We start from the raw sequence: 22092 nt of genomic DNA, 5'->3' as shown, positions 1-22092 counted from the left end.
CTCTGTAATGCTCTGTAGTAGCAACAAGGCTGTGTATCTGCAGTCACTAGGTCCAGTGAATGCTGATATTCTTATCTTCCTGTAGGTAAGGATGTCTTCTAGCTGACTGAGAATAAGAGGGGAGCAAAAGGATTGCAGAAGTGATGTTGGAGAAACTGCAGGAGAAGGGTTATCTTGAAGATAACTGTCCAGACTAGTGCTCAGTGTGTCTTCCTCATTGCACATTGTCTAGCCACTGCCTGACTGTGTCCATGTGCAAGTCAACAACTTTTCCTTCCGTTGCCCAAAACACTCTGGCCATCTTGCCTTGTCCTCTGAGGTCCCATGTCAGTGCAGGCAACCACAGGACTAGCACAGTGCTCATGCACAGCCTCCACCTGGACTTCCCAGGAGGGGAAGAAACCTGAACTTCTGAACTCTGAGCTGAAATTTTTTTGATGGTTGGAAGTTGTTGGGTGGCTTGCTGAGTAGGTTTTTCTTTTTTCTTTTCTTTCCTGAAGTGGCAAATTGGTGAAAGCTCCACTATTGGTTATCTTTGTCTCTATCAGCACAAGTTAAGATCTTCCCTTTACTGGAATCAAAACTGGCCCCTCTGCTTTGGAAGAGGGAGTCCCTGCTGCGTATAAACTGTATTCACCAGGAATACATGCAGCTTATATAAATCCTACAGCAACAGTTGGGAAAAAGAACAAGCCCTATCTGTCCCTCAAATACAGACTGGGTTTTCACTATGAGAACTCGACTCAGTCTCATGTTTTGAGCTGTGCTTTCCCATCATGTCTAATACTTGTATTGTTAGATGAGGAGAAAGTACTTCTGAAAAACCTTTGATACTCTGCCTCCCGTTGCCATTTCTAACCGATGCTTCTCCTTGGAATACTTCTTGTGATCCTTGTTCAGATATGCCATAGCTGACAATGCCTACCGGGTGATGTGCAGTGAGTACAACAACCACTTTATCCTCATCTCTGGGGAGAGCGGAGCTGGCAAGACAGAAGCATCCAAGAAGATCTTGCAGTATTATGCAGTAACCTGTCCAACTACAGAGCAGCTGCAGATTGTTCGTGATCGTCTGCTACTTTCCAATCCTGTTCTGGAGGTAAAAACTAAATAAAGGTGCAAAATGCCAAAGAGTTGGCATAGATGGCCTCACTCCACAAGACTTTCATGCAAGTCTACACATCTGCATCCAGGAATGGCCTCCTGTTTTACATGACTTCACACCTGCATACATAACATAAATAATAACACACATTCAGCTTCTTGACAGCACAACCTCTGAAAGAATGCTTGGGATTTAATATCACTCAATGTTTAGAAATTTAAACTTGGGTTTTATAGTGGAGGATAGCTGAAATCTGGGAGTACAAGGAAACTGTACACCGTACAACAGTTCCTTGTGGCTTCAGTTACAGGTCGTACAAGAAAGAGTGATAATTTGTTCAGCTGAATTCTACATTACAGCTAGGAAAATACATTAGTTTGTATTTCTTTAATCCCACTAAATTCAGTAGTAGGACTCAGCTGATGTCGCAAATCTTTGTTACTAGAACTGTGTCCTAGCTGGTGGTCACGTTCTCAGTAAGATGAAAGGTGACTTAATTTATCTGTTTTCTCATAGGCTTTTGGAAATGCAAAAACTCTGCGTAATGACAACTCTAGTAGATTTGGGAAATACATGGATATCCAATTTGATTTTAAGGTGAGAACAAACTTAATGGACTGCTATTAAAACAAGCTGTATCCGTGAACCTCTTGGACCCTGACCAGGCAGCATAGGATTTATTAAGACTTACACTGCAAATTTCTGACCCTGTTTTTACAGGCGTTGCATTTTGCGAGTAAAGTGACTAGTTATACATCCTGAAAGCTTATATAGGATATTACTGGCAATGCTGCCAGCGCTCAGTAGAAAGCTAATAAAGATTGTTGTAAAGCACAAGTTATGCTGGAAGGACAGCAAACTTTAGATACAGCTTGTACTGTAGTTGGATACTAACTCTTAAACACAAGATGGCAGATAAGTAACAGCAGTAACATGCTTCTCCTGACACTGCTCCTTGTTCCTAGGTGTGGAGGAACAGCCGTCGCAATGATGTTATTTATAACTGTTGGTGTTGATCTGACTGCTTTGTTCTGCCAGGGAGAGCCAGTGGGAGGGCACATCCTCAGTTACCTCATTGAGAAATCCAGAGTTGTCCACCAAAACCATGGAGAAAGGAATTTCCATATTTTCTACCAGTTATTAGAGGGTGGAGACAAGGATCTTCTTTGCTGGCTTGGGCTGGAGCGCAACCCCCAAAAGTATGCGTATCTCATCCAGGTCGGTGAGAACTTGTCCCTCTCTCTGTGTCTTACATCTCAAACTGTAGGGATTACAAACGCAGCTTTCCTCACTTATGAGTGTGCTGCTGAGCTGCTAAGAGAACCTGCTGTGAATCACGTTATAGCAAAACTCGCAGGCAGGGTGGCTGCAAATGTATTTGCCCTGAGGCTGTCTTATACTGTTCTACGCTGGGTGCTTTTGTAGCAGGAGCTGTTCTAGCTGTGCTGGACTAAAGATGCATGTGACAAGTGGCTTATAAGGGATAATATCTCTTATTGAATCAGCTGATAATAGTTGTGGGGGCAGAAACAAGCTTTTGGGCAATGTGACCCAGTGACAGCAAAGCCATCAGAGTTTTAAAGTCACTTACACAATTAGTAAGAATCCTGGTGAATTCCCCATGCTCTGTATTCTGCAGAGTACTATTTGTCTGCAAGTTACACTTTGTATGAAGGCATCTCTTCTGAGGGTCCTGTGTCAGAACCTGGTATAAAATGAGTTTCTTGGGATTTATGGACCTCATATTATAGAGGTCCATAGGTATGGTTATGCAGGATACAGCTCACTTCATGTTAGTGCTCTGTTTCTTTTCTTCCTTGGTAATGAAGAGTACTTGGGCAGAAGATATTATTAGCATAAAAACGGAAGATGGCTGTAAGCTCAAGCTCTTCACAAGACTTAGCCATTTTATGGTAATCACTATCCCAGCTCAATGCTTTAAGTTATCTGAAGCTTTAAGTATAATCTGAAAGATCTGATCACATGAGCCATTTCCAGGATTAGCAGGAGTGAAATAAACTTGCTAGCTAGTTGCAGGCTGCATCTATACAGGCTGAAGGAACTGGAAATGAAAGCAGTATGCCCAGTAGTATGCTATGTTTGTTGCTGATAATAAAATTGCTTTGCCAATTAATTGTACTAATTCATCTTTCTTCTACTATATAGGGTCGATGTGCCAAAGTGTTTTCTATTAATGACAAGAATGACTGGAAAATAGTCCGCAAAGCTTTTTCTATCATTGACTTTACTGAAAAAGATATAGAGGTATGCATGTTAAAAGGGACTGAGCCTACCAAAGGGAGTTTAAGGAAAGACAGCAGCACGCTCCTTACTTAAAAGTGATGGAAGAAGTCTTGCTTGGGAGAGGTGTCAAGGATGGAATAGGACATCATTTTGGGGGGTTTGAGGGAGTGGGCGGGTGAAGAGCTCTGTCCCTTGGTACAGCATGATGGTGACTGGTGGTAGCATATCTCTGAAGCAGGTTGTCTGACTCTCCTCCTTCAGCCTAGCTAATATTCTGTTTATTAGCATGTGTAGGAAAGATTAGTACCATCCCATGGAGCTGTGGGAACCTTTTTTCTAATGCTATGTCTCTTGTTATTAGCATCTCTTTGGAATTGTCGCTAGCGTCCTGCACCTTGGGAATATTCAGTTTGAAGAAGATAGCAATGGACATGCCATCATTCGTGATGGCACACAGATCAAATGGATTTCGAAGGTATCTCGCTCTTCCCAGATAGTGTCAGTATTGCAAGTGCTATGAAGAAAGCCTTAACCTTGCTGTGTCTTCCTCTTAAAGAAAAAAAACTCTCTTCCCAAAAGCAGGACTGCTATATAAATACCTAGCTCTTGCTATAAATTATCATGAATTGTAGGGCCCCTTTTTTCTACAGCAGAGTAACAGCATGCTTGGATGACTGTCAGCATCTCTCTGAAACTTCCTCGCTTATTGTTGCTCGAAGATGAGTATACCTGAGATCTACCAAGGCTGACATCCCCCTGAAATGAATGGGAAAGGACTGGGGGTTATGGCCTACTGATCACTCGATACTGCTTATTTAAGCAGTCTCCTCCTGGCCATACTCTGAGTGCAAGTATTTCTTTCTCTGCAGCTACTGGGTGTGCACTTGTCCATTCTGCAGGAAGCTCTCACTCATCGGAAGATTGAAGCCAGATCTGAAGAGGTATCAAGTAGTCCTGTGTTACCCCAGGCAGCTGGGAGCCACCCCAGCTGTGGTCATAATGGATGAGGAGCTCTGTTCTTAGCAGTGTTACTGTAAAAACAGATCATTCCGGCTGTCCCTCTCCTCCTCTGTATCACCTTCCTCTTCTAGCCCAAGATGTTAAATAAAAACATATTCCCAGTATTAGAGTTTTACTGCTGAACAAGGTAGCAAGTATGAAAAAGCTAGGAACGGGGACTTGCAGGCAGCCCTGTGTTTGGCTCAAACAATTTCCTTTTGTTTAGTCCCTGGAGCGCTGCCTGGGAAACTGGACTGCATAAACAGAGAAAAGCAGTCGGAAAAACTGTTCTTTGAGCATTTTGTACCAAGTTTAATAAAATAAAACTAAAAGGAAGTCGGAATACTCCTCCCCACTTGTCTAAATTAGTACTCTCCAAAACAAGGTATCACAGTCCTACTGGCTTGTGGCCACGCACCAGACTGAAGTAACACTGATGGTAAATAGAGCTGTAGGCAGCTACAGTTCAGATAGGCTGAGCACTGTGCTGTGGTATACAACAACATGGCTGGTTCTCCAAGCCACAAGTGTGAACTGGCTTTGTAGAACTTTGCTCTGATCATCTGTGGTATTTATCACCCCTGGCATATCTTTATTTTTAGGTCCTAAGCCCATTGAATGTGGATCTGGCATTCTACGCTCGAGATGCAGTAGCAAAGGCGATATATGGACGAACTTTCACTTGGCTAGTCAACAAAATTAATGGCTCTCTAGCCAACAAGGTTGGTTTCTTTTCTAGTGTCCTCCTAGACACTGAGTGCTCCTAACACACTGAGCAGAGTTTCTCCAGTAAGGCCCTACAGCACTCATCACCAAATATCTTGGATGCTTGATAATTGACATAGAGGCATCCCATGGCACTGACTTGGAAAACTGTTGAGTTAGGTGTGGAAGGTGGTGTGTTAAATAGTTTTAGCAGTTCATTACCTGCTTCAAAGTGACTAGTGCCTTAGCATGCAACACAAAGCTCTCAAAGAGAAAGTTTAAAATTTAGGTGAAAGAAACAACGGCAAACATGCAGGGAAGAAGCGTCAGCTGAAGCAACAATTAAAGAGCAATGGTGTCTTTAACAGGATTCAACTAGGAAAACAGTTATTGGCCTGCTGGATATCTATGGCTTTGAAGTGCTGGACACAAACAGGTAAAAGCAGTTCCTCAGGCTTGGGGTAATCTGTCCTCATGCTGGTGGGGACACATGCTGAAGTCCTACGTGGCTTCTTGAGTGCAGTCTTATCCCAGCAAGGCAAGCTACCGGTGACTGCAAAATCTGAGTGCAGTGGGTTAGCTGAACGCCCTAGGGAAAGCTTTAGCTTGGACTGCCTGCCTGGGTTTGAGCCATTGGTGCAAGAGTATGGGAGGAATGTATGGGTTGGATCTGTATAGAAGTGGGTGGTTTGGCTTGAAAACAGTAGGTAGTGGTGGGAGAAGTAAAACTGTCCATGAAATAAATAAACACTATGCTCATTTAACCACTCTGAAGCTTTGAGCAGTTCTGCATTAATTACTGCAATGAGAAGCTCCAGCAGCTGTTGATTGAGATGACCTTGAAAGCAGAGCAGGAGGAATATGAACTGGAAGGAATAGAGGTAACTTATTATTTCCCCCCTCCCTTTTTTCTTTGAACTGCCATTACACTGAATGCTTTTGATTATCAAAGAAGAAGGCATCCTGTCTTTTTTTTTTTTTTTTTTTAGTTTTAGTTGTTCACATGCAAAGTATAAGATAGCCATGGGCCTCATTCTGTAACACTTCTTGCAGTGTAATTTAGCCTAGACTTAATTTACATCGTCTAAGAAAGGAGTAGGACATTCTCCAAAACTTGGGAGGTCAGCAGTGACAATGACCTTGTAGAACAAAGGAGCTCCAACAGTGCAGACACTGGACAATGGAGTGCATTAATATACAGAAGAGGATGTTCTGGGCTGCTGAAAGCAGGAAGACTGTAGTGTGGGGTGATAGATTACTGTGCTGTCACTCTTTCCCCAGCAGCTTGGTTGGTCCTAATTTACTATATTGATCTTTACTGGGAGTGGAGCCTGGCTCCAAAGAACTTAAAAATTGCAAGGAAAAGATCTTCCTCTAAAACTTTTCTTCCTCTTACTTCCAGTGGGAACCAATTCCGTATTTTAACAACAAGATCATCTGCGACCTGGTTGAGCAGAAGCATAAAGGAATAATCTCCATTCTGGTAAGAACAGAGTTTATGCTTCTTAAATTAAAATGCCTGCCTCTGCCCTACTGTAATGGTCCGTAACTGTATTTTTTCCTCTAAGTATGTGATGGGTCTGCATTATTCAGAATGTAAACAGACAGACCTTGTAAATAAAGACCCAGAAGATTAACGTAGAGGATCTCCTTGCTAGGGAGCTGTGGGTTTTAAAGGAGGTATGCTGCTTCCACAGCAACTCTGAGTGCTTGAGAAGGCAGACCTAGGCTGTTCTCTCCATTTTTTCCCTGGAGACACTGAGACATAGAAGAAAAGTACCTGCAGCAACCTGGCTGGCTATAGTCAGCAACAGGGATGGGATGCAGGCGGCTTCTGAGTACTGTTAGGGAGCCTGCAGAACACCAGGAGTGCTTCTCTCGCTGCTTTTGTTTAAATGAACTACAAATAGTAAAGGATGAGGCAAGGCATTGCCAAATTTGGAAGAAAAAGCCAGATTTGACTTAACTTGATTTATCTTGACAGTAAACGAAGCTCAATTTAACTAGGAAATTGCTTGTATAAAATAGAACTCATCCGAGATTGTAACCAAGCCCTTTGGTTTTGCATAACAAAGTTGTACTAAACATTAGTGAAGAGGGAGTAGTCTGTTCAGAGCAGTGTTTGATCTGGTGTCTGCTGTTCCAGGACGAAGAATGCTTACGACCTGGTGAAGCGACTGATTTGAGCTTCTTGGAAAAGCTGGAAGAGAAAGTAGGAGATCATGCCCACTTCGTGACGTATGCATTTACGCTCTGTATCCTATCACAGAGGAAACTCTTCCTGTCTCTTACCCATAAGAGAGTATTGGGGAGGGGACAATATTTGCTTTGTACCAAAGAAAATCAAGCAACCCATCCACTGTCTAATGCTGGTAGAGTATGGTAGAGTATGACCTGGGGTATTTGCGGGGCGGGGGGGGATTCCTGTCTCTTTACTAGCGTGTTGCTGATCTTTGAGTCTGGTTCCATTCCACGCTAAAATTAGGGAGTAAAGATTAGATGGCTTTGACCCATGATTTTAGTACGTGATGGTTAGGTGGCTTTGGCCATAGGTGGCTTTGGACCACATTGATTCCGGGGAAAGCTGAAGAAGAGGAGCCCAATGCCCTAGGCTGTGAGGGGTGCATAATTCTTTAAGTCCATCTTGATATGTGTGAGCTTTGAGTACGAAGACGAAAGAAACATGCTCCTACTCAGATCTCCCAGATGGGTGGCATTTTGGTTAATACTCAATTTGTTTTATTTTCGGATTCAGTTTTGGTGGCAGATGAACATGTTGGCGCTGGGCTGTTCTGGCACTTCCCAGCAGAAGCCTACTGAAGGGGTTTGACAAATCATCAATTCAGAGTCATGCTGCTGAATTGTCACTGTTTCTACATCTCTGAAGTTAGTTGCAGCCAAGTGGAAAATTTGTAGCCAACTTCCTTGTCACCACAATGCACCTTAATACTGTTCTGCCTGATTAAAAGCTTTAAATAGGAGTGCTAGAGCTACTTAAATGGGATCTGTACTTGGCGATACTCTTGGAAGGAAATTTTGATGTACCAATGTGCTGTTGTGACACACAAGTCTGCTGTTAGTGACTGCTTACAAAGCTGAAACTTAAACTGTTAAGTTGCTCTTTTTTTCTCTTCCCCCTCCCCCCAGGAGTCCTTGCTTTCTAAAATTTTCCTGCTATTCTTGAAAATTTTGATTCCTCCTTTGTATTTGGGTTCTTGTTCTAAGGCAAAATGTCTCAACCCTTCCCCCCTGTTTTTTACTTTGAAATTGAGGAAGCTGGTGATCTTTCTCTCATGTTGGCAATGAGAATGTATTTAAATGAAATCTTAATACTTCTGGAAAGGGTGATCATTGACAAATGGCAATGGGTAGGTCACAGATATTTTGAGTTTATGGTAGCTGACTTCCATTCTTCAGCACTGAATTTTGCTGTTAGCTGTTCAGAATGGACAGATCGGTGGTGATTTGATTATGGGCCATAACTGTATAGGCAGAGCCATGTTGATAGAACAGACATTAAATAGACTCCCAGCTCTCCTACAGCTGCTTTTTGTGCAGGTGACTTTCTACAAGCTGAGGAAGTCTCTTTGCTGCTTTTTCTCTTTTTTTTGTGGTTGTTTTGTTTTGTTTTTGTTTGGTTTTTTGGGTTTTTTTTCCCTGCAGTCGCAAGCTTGCAGACCAGAAAACACGGAAATCCATTGACTGGGTAGATTTCCGCCTCCTTCACTACGCAGGAGAAGTCACTTACTGTGCTGTTGGTGAGTGTGAACAAAGTGCCAGTCTAGAAGTTACCTGAGCTTTTAAGCCAATGCAGTAGATAATAACTTGACGCAAAGATGATTTATAAAATATTTGCCCTCTGAAGGTACTGTTACTTGAAAGTCTTAACCATGAATGCAGTGTGAATCTTGAGGATATAAATTTCCAGATTTTGTGTTAAAGTGTGTAGCCTTCAAAAAGAATTAAGTGGGGGTTTTTTGTCTTCAGGATTTCTGGAGAAGAATAATGATCTCCTGTACAGAAACCTGAAAGAGGTAAGAACAAAAAAGGGTCTTAAGTTACCTTGCTTGAAGCAGAGATGGTTTGCAGAAGATGTATTTAATCTCTGTAGCAAACAAGAACATATATTTCTCCTTAGCAATGTTCTTTAGGCACCTCCATGCTCATCCTTACAGCTGTGCTGCTCGGGCTTAGAAGCATCACAGTAGGAATAGCACGCCTGCTAAATAAGGCAGCTTTTCACTTACCCTGTTTCAGGTGCTGTGCAACTCTAAAAATGGCATCGTTAGAGACTGCTTTTTACTGTCAGAGCTAGACAACAGGAGGAGACCAGAGACTGTAAGTTTCATCTTTAGTCTTAACTTTGAACATAAACTCAACTTCCCAAGTCTTGATTTAACCCCTGATCCAGTCCTTAGTCCCGAATTCAGTGGATTATTTTTTTTGCTGGTGTTATGTTCCTGCTAGCTTCCTGGTAGTTGAACAGTGATGTTGCTGAGACAGCAGCTAGCAAAGTGACATACCTTAATGTTGTTATTAATGCGTCCTTTTAAAATGAGCCCTGTGCCTAGCATCCAACAGTAGTTAGTTTCTGAAGGGCTACCTTGCGTGTCCAGCTGTATGGCAGGAGTTCAAATGTTCCAGCTAAACACTCTGGGTAACTTGTGATTGACTATGCTTCAAAAACTTTGTGGTACTAATGCATATGTCAGCCTTTTACTTACAATTTTAAGATGGGTGCAGGGAATGGGTTGATTTTGATTATTGCAGCGATGAGTTCCAAAACTAAAAGTTCTTTCAATGTCATCTTAGGTTGCAACCCAGTTCAAAAACAGTCTGATGAGCCTTATAGAAATCCTGATGTCCAAGGAGCCTTCTTATGTCCGATGCATTAAACCAAATGAGAACAAGGAGCCTGGTAAGGCATTGGGCTGAAGACACAGTTAGGAGAAAGGAATGAAGTGAGGAAGACTTTAGCTTGTAGCTAGGTACAGCATATATATATATGCTGTTTATATGACCTCTGTGTGTGTGTATATATAAAAGCCTTAGTTAAGCTGGCAGCAAAGTCATCACCTTGGGTAATTGAATTTGATTCCTTCCTTATTTGTCCCAATACAAGGACAAGAGAGGAGCTCCTGCAGACAGTATTTACCAGTGAACGTGTGTTCTTACCACAGGGAAGTTTGATGATTATCTGATCCGACATCAGGTGAAATACCTGGGCCTGATGGAGCACTTGCGGGTGAGACGAGCTGGCTTCGCCTATCGGCGGAAGTATGAACTCTTCTTGCAAAGGCAAGTGGAACTGTTTTGCCCTCTAGCCAGGTAAACTTGCCCTCCCATGAGGGCTGCAGAGCAAGGTTTGTTTAAATGTCAAGTCCCAGTGACAGGAGATGTGGAGGTGTCAGCAGACACTCTTCGCATCAAAGATAACCTTTGTATGTGTCTCTTGTCTGTATCAATTTTGATCTGCTTTGGCACTTTCTGCCTTGAATAAAGCAGTAGGAATTGGGGGGGGGGGGGGGGGGGAGATTCAGGAAGGGGTTCCTCAAATGTCAAGTCATTTGTGTTAATGTCTTGCTGATGTTTCAGGTATAAATCCCTCTGTCCAGCTACCTGGCCCCATTGGCATGGGCCAGCAGCTGAGGGTGTGGAGAGGCTCATCAAGCATATTGGTTACAAGCCTGAGGAATACAAATTAGGAAGGTAAATTTTCTTTCTCTGGCTGTGAGCTCTGCTGCTCAGCTGCATGGTGCTTGCTATGTTTGATCCTCTGTCTTGTCTGTGACTGCAAGCCACAATGTGGCCCTTCCCAGAGAGCTGCAAGATGTAGTGGTGGGAACAGAGCCCTTTAGTTTGCCTCTTGCTTGGCCATGTGAACTGGGCAGACCTGGGTTTGCAAATCTGATGGCTTCTGATTAGTGACTTCTTTAAAACAAGCCCAAGTAACCTCACCCCAAAGGTATACAATGCACAGGAGCAAGGAGACAGGTAAAAATCCCAGATGCATAAATTTCCTCTTTATTTTTAGCTTCCTGTTTCCATGGAAGCTTGAATCCAGCTGAGTTTCTTCCATCTCTGGGTTAGGGCAGATGAGCTGACTTGCTTCAGCTCCAGGTCTCCCTACATGCTTGGGCAGCCAGAGGCAACTTGCCTGTCTTGGGCTTGGGTTCTTTTCTTAACTGCCTTTTGCAACCACTCCTGAACCACAGCCTTGTCCTTCTTGCTAAAGACAAGGCATGGGACAAGGCAGGGCTCTCTAATGTCACCAACCTGTGGCTATCAGAATCTGTGAATTAATGTCTAGGGTAGTAACTAAGACAAGGAAACCTGTTTTCACTGGGTTCAGCTGCTTATCCTGAACTCCACAGCTCCTGGGAAATTTGCAGGGATCCCAGCACTGAGAATTACAAGTCGTGTAAAAGCAGAGATCTCCACACTGCACCTTCCAGGGCACCTAGGACCTTGTGCAGTAACTGATGTTTTGCTTCCTTCCCTCTCCCTGCCACCCTTTGCCAAGTCCTTTGCACCCTTTCAGGATGTGCCAGCTGCACAAATGAAGAGTGGTTATGGAAGGAGGTGTAACTTGTCAGCATTACAGCTAGTTGGAGGACTCTGAGCCTGTTTAGGGCAGCTGAAACAATGGCTCACTGTGAATAAGCTGTTCACGGTCTCTTTTTCAGAACCAAAATATTCATTCGGTTCCCAAAGACTCTGTTTGCTACTGAAGACGCATTTGAATTCAGAAAGCACCTGTTAGGTATGGTTCCAGTTCCCTGTATCTATGTATAGACTAATAAGCAGAGCCTGGGTGATCTGTGTTTCTGGGCTCCAGGTTCATGCAGCAGATGCACCATGGTGAGAGCTCAGACCCCTGGTCTGTGTAGCTCTGGAGAGTCCAAGGAAAACTTAGTGATCTTCTTCCAGGGTGGGGAGAATCACTGACTATATTGCTTGAGTTCTAGGTACGTATCTGCATTAGAGCTCCTCGGTCCTACTAGTACCTGTTGGTCCATGTCTAGATGTAGTAGGTACCTTTCTCCTGAGATTGGGATACTGCCTGTCTCATCCTAGTGTTACCGGTTTGTACCTGCTTGAAATGCATAAATGCATGGGGCTGCCTAAGGGCACATTTACCTGCGCAGGCAACTTCTGGTCCTGTTGGTGTTTTGGCACCTTTGTTCCTCAGTGAAAGTGCAAACCCTCCTGTGCCCTGGCACGTGGTGTCTGATGGCTGGGAGCACAGCTCCTGAATGCTGTGATCCTGTAGATATGAGCAATGTCTCTGCTTTTTTTTGCCAGTTTCAAGACTACAGGCCAAATATAAAGGATGCCTTGGAAAGAGAGAGTACAAGAAGAAGAGAGAAGCAGGTATGAGCTCCGGAACTGAGGACTCTCTTCTTGGGGCTATGCTTTCTAGTAGGAGTTGTAGCTTTGGGAGGTCACGAATCCATGTTGCTGCAGATAGTGCTCGTGGCTTTACCTGCAGGGCTGTGGGTGTTGGGGTCAGATGCAGGTGGCAGCTGTATGAAGACCATTCACAGAGGTCTGTTCATCTCCTCCCACCATGTGCAGCTCTTGGTATCACCAGGCTGTGGGAGCAGCCCTGTACAGCAGCAGTACCCTCTGCAGTGCATGGGGAGGTGTTCTGGGGTACTGAAGGAATTGCTCATGAACTGCCAGGGTAAAAACAAACCCTCTTATCCCAGTGGACAGGTTGATAAATTATGCTGCAGGGTCAAAGGCTGGCTTTCTAAGATGAGCTGCTTGCTGTGTGCAGTGCATCACTGCCTTGATGCTGAGCTCTACAGTGCAGGTAGTGCTGGATCAACCAGTTACGACCGAGAAGAAAATGTTCTCAGCTTCTTACTATAAAGATCAGCTGATGGGAAGAGCTGCAAAAGAGCCAGTTATAACTTCTGCTATGTGAGTTTAAAGGATAGTATGGCACAGGACCTCTGATACCAATACAAGGACCTGATTAATTCTTGCAGCTATCAAGCTGGAGGCTTGTTGGCGAGGAGCGCTGGCACGGAAGGAGGCCAAGAAGAGGACGTGGGCAGTTCAGATAATCAGGAAGTAACTGTCACTGCGTGGTGGTTGTGGGGAGCATTTTGGGTGGCGGGTCACAGCCCGGTGATGGTCTCTGGACAATGAGTCCAGAGTACTGACAGAGTGCGTCAAAACCATCTCCTTCACACCTATTTCTAAGCTATTGTTGTAGTTAGGAGGACAGTTGCCAGATGGGGTTGATCAGAAAACGCCTGTCACCTCTTCAGGAATTTTCTGACTTGCCCCGGTTTCTGTTGCTCTGCTAGTTTATATTGGTACAAGGGATCTCCAAGCCAATCCTTTGTGTGCCTGTCTGTTCTCTTCACATACTGTCCTCCATCTCCACTCCCTTAAATCCAGCTCCTAAATACTGCATTGGAAGTAGTGCTGATCTTCCTTTTTAACTCCAAAGTACTGTATTTTGGTCAACAAAACTTGGAAAAAAATGATGATGTTTGGAATATTATAAAGCTTAAGATTTCCATTGCTGTAACACAGGTGACAGTGTACCTGAGTTAACGTCAATGATCTGTTAGCCTGTTGTGTGCCTTCTGCGACTTGCCTTTCACTTCCGTTGATTTCTGAAGGTAACATGTAAGTTCTGGTTTGGATATGTTCTGTAGATTCATAAATGGCTTCATCAATCGGAAGAAACCCCTTTGCCCAGAGAACATGGAATTTGTGCAGCTTGTGCAGTACAACTACTTGATGAAGCTCAGAGACCACGTTCCAAAAAACGTCTTGGACAAGAGCTGGCTCCAACCTCCTTCCATCCTGGAAGAGGTGAGGGTTGCTGCAGGCTTTGGGAGAGGTGAAGATGGCTTCTGTTCTGTGGTTGCTTCTGTTCATACTTCGTGTAGGAAAAGAGCAGTGATCTGCTGGCTTGTCGTCTGTTCAGGCGTGATGGCAGAGCCTTTGGAAGACCCTGAGATCCTCTGGTTTTGGGGGAGGATGGGAGTGGGAGGAACGGCACTGTTTATGTTTCCAAGGGAGAGAAGGGAGCTCCGTGCTGTTGTTTTAAGCAATAGAAAGGAAGATGCACTGACAGGAAAGTGAACTCATGAGCCCTATTTTAGATAAAATTCCACAATGTGTTAAGCTTGCAGCACAGATAGACCTGTAGCCTTTCATCTTATTTGGGCTTTGGCAGGACAGGTAGCCTCAGTGTGTGAATTGGACAAACTTTAATTGCTTCCAGCAGAACTCTCATTTAAAAACAGCTGCTGACATTTGTTATGGCCCCTTTGATCCTGCCTGTAGCCTGGCTGGGGACCAGAGCAGATCACCCCTGTGCCGACTGCCCTCGGTGGGCAAGGGGGGCCCAGGAAATTAGAAAGCTCAGGTGGAAGGTAAGGTGAAGAGCAATGCTAATGGCACACATCCTGCGCAGTGCCAGTGCCACAGTCTCATCTGGGGGTGGCAGGTGGTGTTTGCTGCTTGTACTAACTCTAGGTGTTCTGTGTCCTTCAGCTGCTGCTGGGCATTAACCCTTCTCTGGTAGCAAAGCTCTTCAGTAGGTGGGTCTCTAGGCTGCGGGAGCTCAAATGGAGTTGTTACTAGATGTTAAAAACAGCTTGCACCAGGCGAGTATTTATTAGGACTGCAGTGGGAGCTGTTTGCACAGTTTCACTACTTTTTTTTTTTCTTTTCTTTTTTTGGAATGTAGACATCTGAGATGCTACAGAAAATCTGCATTAGGAGCCTAGTAAGGAAATACTGCCGAGGTGTTACTGCTGAGAGGAAAGTGCAGGTAACTAATATGTGGAATGCAAATGTGCAAGTTAAAATATGCTGCGTACATGTGATGTCTGCTCTCTGTGAACTGTCTGAAATACAGACTGCACCTTCTGACATATCACTGCTCCTCTCGCTGAGTGACCATTCCTGAGCCTGGAGTCTGGTGTTTGTTTCAGTGGGCCTTGCAATCCACAGTGCACTTCTACAGACACATGGGTCTTAATTTTATGGCATTAGAACTGCACTTCATATAACTAGAAAAGATCCATAAATAAGAACGATTTGTAGGACTGATTAGTCCCTACTACCCCTTTATTTGGCGTAATACAGGAATAACCTAATGACGTTAGAAGAAATGCCGCATGAGTCAAGTAGATTCTGCTTGAGTGAGAGGATGATGTTGTGCAGTAATGGTGCCTACGTTATAACTGCTGATGTTACTGATGGAGAAACTCCTAAGAGGGTAAAAGCTGTTCCTTCTCATAACAGTTGCAGCAAAAAGTGGTAGCGAGTGCCATTTTCAGAGGGAAGAAGGAGGGCTACCTGCAGAGCATAAACCAGCCTTTCATGGACACCCGACTAAGTGAGTACACAACAAACCCCTGAAGGACTTGGCCATGTGCTCCTTGCTCAGGAAAATTCTGTTTGACAAAACAGATTCAGTTTCTAAGAGAAACTCCCATCTGATAGAGGCAGCATGACCTGCTGTGTTTGGGCCCTACCATTTGAATTCCCTTGTTCTGTCATGTCTAGCGACACTAAATGTGGCAATCAATCTTGCCAGGCTTTGTTCTCAAACTAAGGGTACCTGGAATCCCTCTTGGGATAGAGAGCCCTAAACCCATGCAAAATCCCCTGTGGGCTGGGGATGGATCAGGACACACTCTCACTGTGCTGGGTGGAGCAGGGAGGCTGAGTGGGGATGTTGCAGTGCAGCATCGCCAGCTGTGGGGATCCAGTCCCAAGGATTGGAGCTGCTGGGAAGGAGAGATGTGAACCTTGGGAATCCACATGGTGTTAAGCACGTAAAAGGCATGAGAAGAAAGCCCTAGTAGTGCATTGGCAGGGTGAGGGATCTGGGAGACTGGGTAGGGTGCAGTGGCGTGTGGGTGAAATGCTGGGGTGGTTACTGGAAGCTCCCAGAGTTTCAGCTGGAGCACTGTGCAGAAGGGAAAGAATGCTTTGGGTGGTTCTCGGCACGCGTCGTTCTGTGCCAGGGCCTGAACCCAGAACTGGCCCAAGAACAGCCAGTAACCCCCAGTGCGAATTACTTGTCAGGCAGGAAGAGTCACTGAGATGGGTTTAGGAGTAGCTGGAAGTGAACACCCTCAGCTGAGAAGGGAGTGTACCAAGGGGACAAGGACTAATGGGATGAAGACAACTAATGCAGCTCTCTGGTGTTTTGCTGGTGGGAGTGGTGGCTGTCTGTCACCTACACTCAGTTTATCTTTCTGGTTTGCTCCTCAGAAGAGAATGATGTAAACCCCAAAGTACTGCAGCTCATCCATGGGGAGAAGATCAAGGTAAGGGAAGAACAGCTGGAGCTCAGCAGCCCTCAGACCAGCTGTGTTGGAGTCCTGGAACTGGTCTGTCACACAGACAGGGCGATCTGTGATGCCTGAGGCTGTCTTGCAGCCATGCCTATGTGGCAGGGCAGTCTGAATAGCAGTGTAGTGAGTATTTCCTTGCTTGTAAATTGGAGGCAGGTCTCAAAATGCACCTAGACAAAAATTACTTAAGATTCCTTTTAATAAAAGCTTAAAAAGCATCGCTAACCCTATTTGGGCTGTAACGGGCAGGAGAAGTGCAGGTGTGTGCACTGTACTTCCCATGGTTATGGCACAGAGGGCACAGGTAAACCATCTTTCTCAAAGCATGCTTCTGCCATCTGAATTTCCAAGTATAAAGAAACCAGATTGTTATAAACAGAGGTTGGCTACAGCTGTTGTGAGCTGGGATCTGCAGCTCCATGGTGCAGTGCTGCTCCTTGCTGAACTGCTTCCAGCGCAGGACCCTGGGGTAGTGAGAAATGCTGATACCAACTCGTTGTTTTCAGTATGTGACCCCCGTGATAAAATATGATAGGAACGGGTTCAAAGCACGAGACCGGCTACTTGTTCTGACCCAGTCCTCTGCGTATGTGGTGGAAATGGCCAAGATCAAGCAGAAAATAGACTACGCCACTCTGAAAGGTAACGGTGGAAGTCAGTGTGGGACTTCCCTTTCTGCCAGTGACCCTGGGGGTGGAAAGATGAACTGCTGAACCTTGACCTTTCAAAGCTGTTTGAAGAAATTATCTACCTGAGAACAGTTTTCCCTGGGGGATGGATAAAGGGTCTATGTGTCAGCATAGAATCATTTAGGTTGGAAAAGACCTTCAAGATCGAGTCCAACCATCATCCATGCCCACTAAACCATGTTATGGAGTACCCCATCTACACGCTTTTTGAATACCTCCAGGGATGGTGACTCCACCACTTCCCTGGGCAGCCTATTCCAATGTGTGACAACCCTCTCGGTAAAAAAAAATTTTCCTAATATCCAACCTAAATCTCCCTTGCTGCAACTTGAGGCCATTTCCTCTCGTCCTATCTCCAGCCACCTGACAGAAGAGACCAGCACCCCCCTCACTACAACCCCCCTTCAGGTAGTTGTAGAGAGCGATAAGGTCTCCCCTCAGCCTCCTCTTCTCCAGACTAAACAGCCCCAGGTCCCTCAGCTGCTCCTCATAAGACTTGTGCTCCAGACCCCTCACCAACTTGGTTGCCCTTCTCTGGACACGCTCCAGCACCTCAGTGTCTTTCCTGTAGTGAGGGGCCCAAAACTGAACACAGGACTCAAGGTGCGGCCTCACCAGTGCCGAGTACAGGGGAACAACCACCTCCCTGCTCCTGCTGGCCACACTATTTCTGATGCAGGCCAGGATGCCGCTGGCCTTCTTGGCCACCTGGGCATACTGCTGGCTCATATTCAGCTGGCTGTCAACCAACACCCCCAGGTCTTTCTCTGCCGGGCAGCTTTCCAGCCACTCTTCCCCAAGCATGTAGCGCTGTATGGGGTTGCTGTGACCCAAATGCAGGACCCAGCACTTGGCCTTGTTGAACTTCATACGATTGGCCTCAGCCCATCAATCCAGCCTGTCCAGGTCTCTCTGTAGAGCCTCCCTACCCTCACAAGCATACAGTTCCTTGAAGTATAAATTATGAGTAAGAGGACACAGTTCTTTGAAATACTTAAATGCAGGTGGACATCACTTTCTGCTAAAATAGAGGGGAGGAAAAAACCCCCCGCCTCTTTCCTACCCCATTTTGTAGGTATTTGTTTAATCCTGCCATTGTCTGAACTACAGTCCGGGGTAGAATGTATACTTTCTCCCTCCTCCCTTACCAAAACAAAGGTAGCATGGAGAGGTATGGAGCAAACAACTAATGCACTGTGTTTAAAATAACCCCTGTTGGAAATGTGTTACGGACAAGTGGATGACAGATAAAGTGACCTTCAGAAGGTGTTTTGAAAACTTAGATTAATTCTTCAAAGTAGTAGCTTTGCATTTTGCTCAAAGCAGGGGGATATACTTAGTAAGGTACAAAGCCCTCCTTCGGGAACATGACTTCCTTCGGTAAACAAGTCTGGGCCAGAGCTGCTGCCCCTGTGGGACTAGCACCCTACTGCTGGGAAGGTGATGATGGTGGTGTGGAACTGTCTTTGGTAGTTTTTCCTCTAACTCTTGGATTTTTTTTATTTTTTATTTTTAAGGTATTTCCACCAGTAACCTGAGCGATGGGATTGTAGTCATTCATGTGCCCGAGGACAACAAACAGAAGGTAGAAAGTTGTAATGTAGATATTGTGAGCTTGTGGTTTCAAGCAAGGTCTTGTAGCTGGCAATTGTAATACTTCCCTATGAAATACTGGGATTACACAATTACTGATGCTTACTAATTCTGTAATCAGCTAGACCTTTACATTCTTGCTGTCCCACCATGAAAGCTTTCACTTTCCTTTCTTTAGAGCCAAAGTTGCCATATATCCTAAATGGTCCCTGGCAGGCATGTTCAATGAACCAAACTTGTACATGACTTGTAACTGCTGTGTAGTTATCGGTCTCTTCTGCACGGCAGTCACTACTCTAGCATTAGAAAGGAGTTTCTCTGAATGCCCAGCTGCTGCGTGGCTTGCGTGCTGGGGCGATGCCAGCTGACTTTATGCCTTTTGTTTTGTTTTGTTTCCAGGGAGATGTGATACTTCAGTGTGAGCATATCTTTGAGACGGTCACTAAACTCTGCATGGTGGCCAATAAGCAAAACCTCGTTAAAGTTGTACAGGGAAGGTAAGGAAGGAAGTTGAATGGGTAGTATTGTGCAGGCTGTAATTTATGAAGAACCTCCTTCAAAAACTTTTAGGCCTGGACCTACTTAGGTCAAAACTATTAACACCACGCCAGCAGACAGTGCCCTCAGCTGATGAGGTCTGTTGCAGTAGTACAGTTGTTTTCATGGCTTCCTTTCATAGGCACAGGGGAAACAAGATGGGATGCACTGGAACAAGAAAATATATTAAAAATCACTACAATCTTTTCCCCATGCTAATGAAGCTTGCATCCACGATGGTTGTGGCTGCACCTTGCTAGGTGTGCTACTCTGCTCTAAGAGTTGCCCACGACCCATCCACCTAAAACCCAAGTTTGTTTATAGGTGGCTGTGCTTTAAAAACACTTTTTTTCAGGCTTCTGCTGATGTGACCTGGGCGTGAGGTTGTGGGTTTAGTGGTTTCACAGCGGATCTCATTAGCACCAGCTCTGAGGATAGCCTGCTAGGCTGAGCCTGTGGGTCACTTCAGGATAAATGCTCCTCTCCCTCAAAGATTGAAAAGTCCCTGAAATGTGATTGCTGAGCACAGAAACCTTCTCAGTCACGCCACCAAGCTAATGGCAGGTGGATGCAGTCTGTCTCTCAAATCTCTATATGAATTGAAACTGGCATATGAAACCTGTACTTCTGCTCCAGCTTTTCTCTCTGGCCTTTGCATTTCAATTGTAATTAGATTCTGTGCGTTCAGTGGTTTTTCTCCAGGTCAGATCTGCTTATCTTCTAGTACTTAATTGCACCAAGAAAATTCAAATGCCTGGACCAGGCAGGCATGCTCCATTCATCAAACCCTTCTGGGTTGTGTGGTATAATGCAATTGTTTAGGAAATTTACCTAAGCTGGAGGGCTCTGATCTTCTAATCTAACGAGATTTGCCAAGGGAACAGAAATAAACGGGGCTTAGAGCAAAGCTTATTGTGAGGAAAGCATTTAATGAGTAATTCTGTCTGTATTTGCAGTCTTCAGTTTCGCATTGGCTCTGGGAAGGAAGGGACAATGGTGTTTACGGTTGGGCAGGAACCTCAGGTCTTCAAAGCCAAAAATGGACAACTAACAGTGGTAAGGCCTCATCTAAACACTGGGAATATGACTTGTGCTTTCTCCTTTTGATGCTCAACCCCTGCAGAGAGCACAGCTAAGTTCTAGCAAGGGCCCTTTATGTGGGTTCAGGAGAACTTCATTCCTGTTACAGAGCAGAGGTGCACAATGTAACTACCCAGTCAGTATCTATCTACCCAAGATAATGCATAACAGATGATCACCGCTGTGTTGGGAGTTGCAGCTATGCACCTTGCACACAAATTCTCACTGCTACTTGCTCTCAAGTTAGCATGGGGAGAGGGAGCAAGGCTCCCTCCTGGTTTGGTCTTTCAGAGAATTTAGCCTGAGCCCAAATCCAAGGTGCACCTGCAAAATGAGGACTCGGGTGAAGTTTGCCACCTTTTGTTGCCTCCCTTGACCAAGCTATTTCTGAAATTGGTTGGGGACAGAGGGACAGCATTTCTTGTCATCCAAGCAGGTTATCTGAGAAGGAACGATCTGTCTGATCCAGTGGCAGTCTTGGCAGAACTGCCCCTGAAGAGAGAATGAGAACAAATTCTGGCTCTGTCAGTAGCTATGGAAAACAAGGGAGCTTTGCTTCTGTCCTTGCTTACGGTCAGGCAGGGAGGTGTGCTAAACCTCAGCTCACAGCTGCGAGGCAGTAAATGGCAAGTGTGGCTGGAGGAACAAGGAAAGATGTGGGTCTTTGCTGCTTCATGGGTGAGTTTAGCATGTTTGGTTACTGTTAGCTGACAGCTCCAAGGAAGAATTACAGGCTGAGGTGTAATACCCTCAGGGCACTGGTTAGCTGTCCTTGCAGTCCGGAGATGAAGACAGATGTCTTTATATGCCAATTGTTGAAACAGAAACAACACAACCTCTTTTCCCACAGGCAGGACGCCTCAAGGACATAACATTTGTACTTGATTTAATGACTCCTTCCTTTTCTCATCCCAGGTGTCAACCCAGGTGAAATCTTGATGAGAAACAGTTCCTGTTCCTGGTCACTGTCTTGGCTAGGAACAGAAAGGAGCCTGCAGGATGAGACCAGCACTTGCGTGTCCCGTGGAATCTGTGATCCCATAGGGCTGCTATGTGATTTCAAAGTTTGCTTGCATCTTTTAGGCTCTTTTTTATAGATTAAAACTATTCAACTATGGCTAAATAAATTCTGTTATGTTGCTGTAACATTCCAGTGAGCACAGATGCTCATTACATAGTCACAGGGAAATGTTTAAACTGAAAGTTGTAGCTCCACATGTAAAATGTCTGTGTCTGTGCTGACTCGGTAAGAGCCGAGAGCTCTGTCCAGTTGGGAAGGATTAAAATAGAAGCAAAAAGGCTTCTCTAGCTGTACTTTGAGTCACAACTCACCAAGAGAACTGCATCAAGTGCAGATCAATGAACTATGGTCTGAAAACACCTTTTCTATTGGGCAGACTGGCAAAGCCTTTAAAACCAGCAGCTAGTCCTTTGGCATGTGGAGAGACGGCTAAATGTAGCAGTAGGGGTGGTGCTGATACTTTTGTTGGCTATCAGCATATGAAGCTGTTCATCTGGAAATATCAGTAAGCTGCTTTCTTGTCTACTCTGACATGGGGAAAGATCTTTACTTTTAGAGTAATGCTGTCCTGGTTCTCCCTGTGCAGCAGCTACGCACGGTGCAGTGGAAGCAAAACCATAAAAGATGACCAAAATGCCCCCTCTTAAAGAGGGATGTGCTAGCTTGGTGCAATCCAGTTCAGAAGAAACCAGTCTCCTGCTCCTGAAGAACCTTCATCTCTACCCACAGAGCTGAGACTCTGCTCACTCCAGAGTGTGGTAGGTGCTGCTGTTCCCT

General features: G+C 45.0%; 1 protein-coding gene across 1 annotated transcript in view; it reads left to right on the top strand.

Annotated features, from left to right (window-relative positions):
* Positions 1-21417, top strand: part of MYO1H (myosin IH) — a 37786-nt gene extending 16369 nt beyond the window's left edge. Inside the window, exons 4-32 of the mRNA XM_069794572.1 lie at positions 901-1099; positions 1622-1702; positions 2144-2323; positions 3272-3370; positions 3711-3824; positions 4219-4290; positions 4951-5070; positions 5422-5489; positions 5829-5934; positions 6456-6536; positions 7200-7291; positions 8717-8811; positions 9041-9087; positions 9311-9391; positions 9866-9971; positions 10234-10351; positions 10649-10762; positions 11740-11816; positions 12359-12427; positions 13051-13135; positions 13732-13891; positions 14775-14858; positions 15335-15428; positions 16313-16368; positions 16902-17037; positions 18602-18669; positions 19077-19174; positions 20171-20270; positions 21210-21417. Of these exons, the coding sequence (XP_069650673.1) occupies positions 901-1099; positions 1622-1702; positions 2144-2323; positions 3272-3370; positions 3711-3824; positions 4219-4290; positions 4951-5070; positions 5422-5489; positions 5829-5934; positions 6456-6536; positions 7200-7291; positions 8717-8811; positions 9041-9087; positions 9311-9391; positions 9866-9971; positions 10234-10351; positions 10649-10762; positions 11740-11816; positions 12359-12427; positions 13051-13135; positions 13732-13891; positions 14775-14858; positions 15335-15428; positions 16313-16368; positions 16902-17037; positions 18602-18669; positions 19077-19174; positions 20171-20270; positions 21210-21233 (2824 nt within the window). The 3' untranslated portion in view covers positions 21234-21417. The remainder of the gene's footprint in view (positions 1-900; positions 1100-1621; positions 1703-2143; positions 2324-3271; positions 3371-3710; positions 3825-4218; positions 4291-4950; positions 5071-5421; positions 5490-5828; positions 5935-6455; positions 6537-7199; positions 7292-8716; positions 8812-9040; positions 9088-9310; positions 9392-9865; positions 9972-10233; positions 10352-10648; positions 10763-11739; positions 11817-12358; positions 12428-13050; positions 13136-13731; positions 13892-14774; positions 14859-15334; positions 15429-16312; positions 16369-16901; positions 17038-18601; positions 18670-19076; positions 19175-20170; positions 20271-21209) is intronic.
* The last annotated feature ends 675 nt before the right edge of the window (positions 21418-22092 follow it).

The sequence above is a fragment of the Haliaeetus albicilla genome, chromosome 10 (assembly GCF_947461875.1).
Source record: "Haliaeetus albicilla chromosome 10, bHalAlb1.1, whole genome shotgun sequence".
Lineage (NCBI taxonomy): Eukaryota > Metazoa > Chordata > Aves > Accipitriformes > Accipitridae > Haliaeetus > Haliaeetus albicilla.
This window is presented reverse-complemented; position numbering and strand designations above follow the sequence as displayed.